General features: G+C 34.2%; 1 protein-coding gene across 1 annotated transcript; it reads left to right on the forward strand.

Annotated features, from left to right (window-relative positions):
• The first annotated feature begins 1,022 nt into the window (after positions 1-1,022).
• LOC135926839 (craniofacial development protein 2-like) lies at positions 1,023-1,820 on the forward strand. The gene has a single exon (XM_065462770.1). It carries the CDS (start codon positions 1,023-1,025, stop codon positions 1,818-1,820), a length of 798 nt encoding a protein of 265 aa, XP_065318842.1.
• The last annotated feature ends 1,219 nt before the right edge of the window (positions 1,821-3,039 follow it).

The raw sequence follows: 3,039 nt of genomic DNA on the forward strand, positions 1-3,039 counted from the left end.
ATCTGTCCATTTAAAGTGTGTGATTGCTATTCTTAAAGGCGGACTTTCTGTAAGATATAGGTAAAAGATTAAATAAATTTCATAATTAACCTTACTTTAACTGGTAACTTATACGTTATGTAGTATGGCACTCAACTATAATTAGATAGCAGCATAGTTAGAACCACACACGGATTTCCACCGGGGTAGGGAACCATAGAGGGGGGTTTCAGGTTGTGCCAAAACTCCTAGCTGGCTATAACTCCATCCCAAACTTCTTAATAAGGGTAAAACTTTTAAATTCCAGTTGCATATATTAGATAGTCTATCACCCAATATATGTTCTAAGTTAGGCAATTTTTAAATTTAAGGGAAAGAATTATAGAAATAAAATAATTAATCTTGCTTCATTAACCTTGAAAACTAGCAAAGTCCCAAACCCATACTACCTGTTAGTTGATAAATGGTTTGATATATCGTGTATTCTAATAAAAATTAAGTTCATATTGAATATAATTTCTTCAAAATATATCCGGTTAAAAAATTTTTTCCTTTTTCCCTTTATACTATTAAATATAACATATAACAAGTAAATCAATATTCCACTCTAATGCTTATGTTTTCTAAATACCTTATAATATAAGATAATAACCTGATCGGATGGCCCTGCCCTCCCCTTTTACAATATTTGAAACCAAGGATATCATCCAGAATATATCTTATGAGTAGCACAAAAAAATGAAAATGAATATATAGTTTGGTCTCTTTATCTCCGATAAGGATTATCACTCGAAATATATCTTGTAGGTAGCACACAAATAAGTAATGGAACTTTTTAAACTATATTTACATCAGAATGACATGATTGAAATGAATATATATATATATATTACTTTTTTCTTTTTCCCTTTCTCTCTGTTACAGAATCACCACGGTAATCATAATAAATTTTAAAAAAAATTTTCAATGAAGGACCACAGTATTAAAGTGATCACTTTAAATATAAGATCCCTGAATGACAAATAACTATACTTAGTCAAGTCATGAATGATCAACATTATGATATCCTCCTTTTACAAGAAACCCACCTTAAAGTAACTGAAGTAAGGAATCTCTTAGATTATACCTTATATTGCAGCTCGAACGCTGAACACGTATGGGCTGGGGTGGCGATTTTAATACATAATAAATTAATGAAATTCGTAAGCTTCAACCCAATCTCCAGTCGAATATGCTGCCTCACCTTAAACTTAGGATACAAAAAAATTCATTTGTTTAACGTATACGCACCTCACAATGATAGTATCTTTTATATGGAATTGGAAAATATTTTAAAGAAACTACCGTGTCGGGATGGTATCATTTTAGCAGGCGATTTCAATGCTTCGGTAGGCAAACCTAATAATTCTTCCTGCCTTGGAAACGCCGCATTAGTACAAAGTACGAACCCCAACGGTAAAAGGTTAATAGAAATCTGTGAACTCTTCAACATGAAAATTGGAAATATGTTCTTCAATCATCCTATTCATCACATCATGACTTACAAGAGTCCTTCCTTTGGCACTACCTCACAGATAGATTACTTTGTAATTTCCACAAAAATCTTAAAGTGGGTAAGAGCCATCAGAGTAATCAGTAAATTAAACCTTACACTTTTTACAGACCATTACCCACTGGGCTGTGAACTCAGAATCAACAATAGCATTTTCCCAAATCACATTAAACAGAACTGTCTCACCAGTGTAAGATTCATAGCCAGAAAAGATTTGGCACAGCTCAATGACTTAGAGGTGAAGGAAGAGTTCGTCACTAAATTAGCAACATGGAGGAATACATTATAGCATGATTAACCCAAATATGACCTGGAAAAACATTAAGCTGAATTTATTAGTTAGTATTACATCATGTTTAAGACCACGCATTAAACGCAGAGAGTGGCTCACCCCTTCGACTATACAAATAATTAAAAATCTAACAATAAATATATCCCATTACCAATACGCTAAACATCACAGGAGGTACATTACTCACCGCATAAGGGCCGACAAAAGGCTGTTTATTGCTAATTTAACTAAATCTATCCAATTCAATTTTGATAACAATAACATTTATAAGGCTTTCCAATCTCTTAAACTACTCATCACCTTCAAGACCAAACCTTTACCAAGACTACACTTAAGTAACAATAAGATTATAACTGACCCAAAGGAGCAATTAGACATATGAATAGACCATTACATGAATCTCTACAGAACGAGGTGGCCCAGACCTATATGTGACTACCCTTTCCAATCACCTAGTCAGAACCTGAACAAGTTGGATATAATCGGTGCCATTAAACGACTAAAAATGCATAAAGCTGCTGGAGTCGATGGGATCTTTGCAGAACTCTGGAGGATAGATGTAGACCTAAGTGCCAGTTTACTACTTCCCCTCTTTATGAAGATATGGAATACGGGTAATTTTCCTGACGAATGATGACATCAATAATACTGAACTTCCCTAAGAACAAGACTCCAAACAGCCTTAAGGATTTCAGAGGTATTGCACTGATTCCAGTTACTCTAAAAATGTTCACATACATCATATCTGTCAGGATTACACCAATCATTAACAGGTTCCTCCCTAACACTATCACATCATACAGGAAGGGTAGAAATACTACGGAGTTTGACTATGGCACTTAAAGTTATTCTGGAAAAGGCTAGAATCCATAAATCCCCCATCTTTGCCCATGATTGATTTAAGTCAAGCCTTCGATTCCATTATACAGCACTAGATATGGCCCTTGCTGGAAATCATAGGAATAGATAAGCATCTGATATCGCTAATTAAGATAATTTACAATCATAGCGTAGTACCTCAACATCTAAATGTAAAATCACAACCTTTTAAAGCAAATATGGGCCTTAAACAAGGATGCATTCTCTCGCCTATTATTTTTAATGTAATAATAAATGATATCCTAAATAAATCCTTTAAACAAGAATATGCACTCAACCCACATTACAGGGATCAACAGCACCACAATGACATGATGTTATGCCGACGACGTGTGTA

Source organism: Gordionus sp. m RMFG-2023, chromosome 3 (assembly GCF_954871325.1).
Source record: "Gordionus sp. m RMFG-2023 chromosome 3, tfGorSpeb1-WG-v2, whole genome shotgun sequence".
Lineage (NCBI taxonomy): Eukaryota > Metazoa > Nematomorpha > Gordioida > Chordodea > Parachordodidae > Gordionus > Gordionus sp. m RMFG-2023.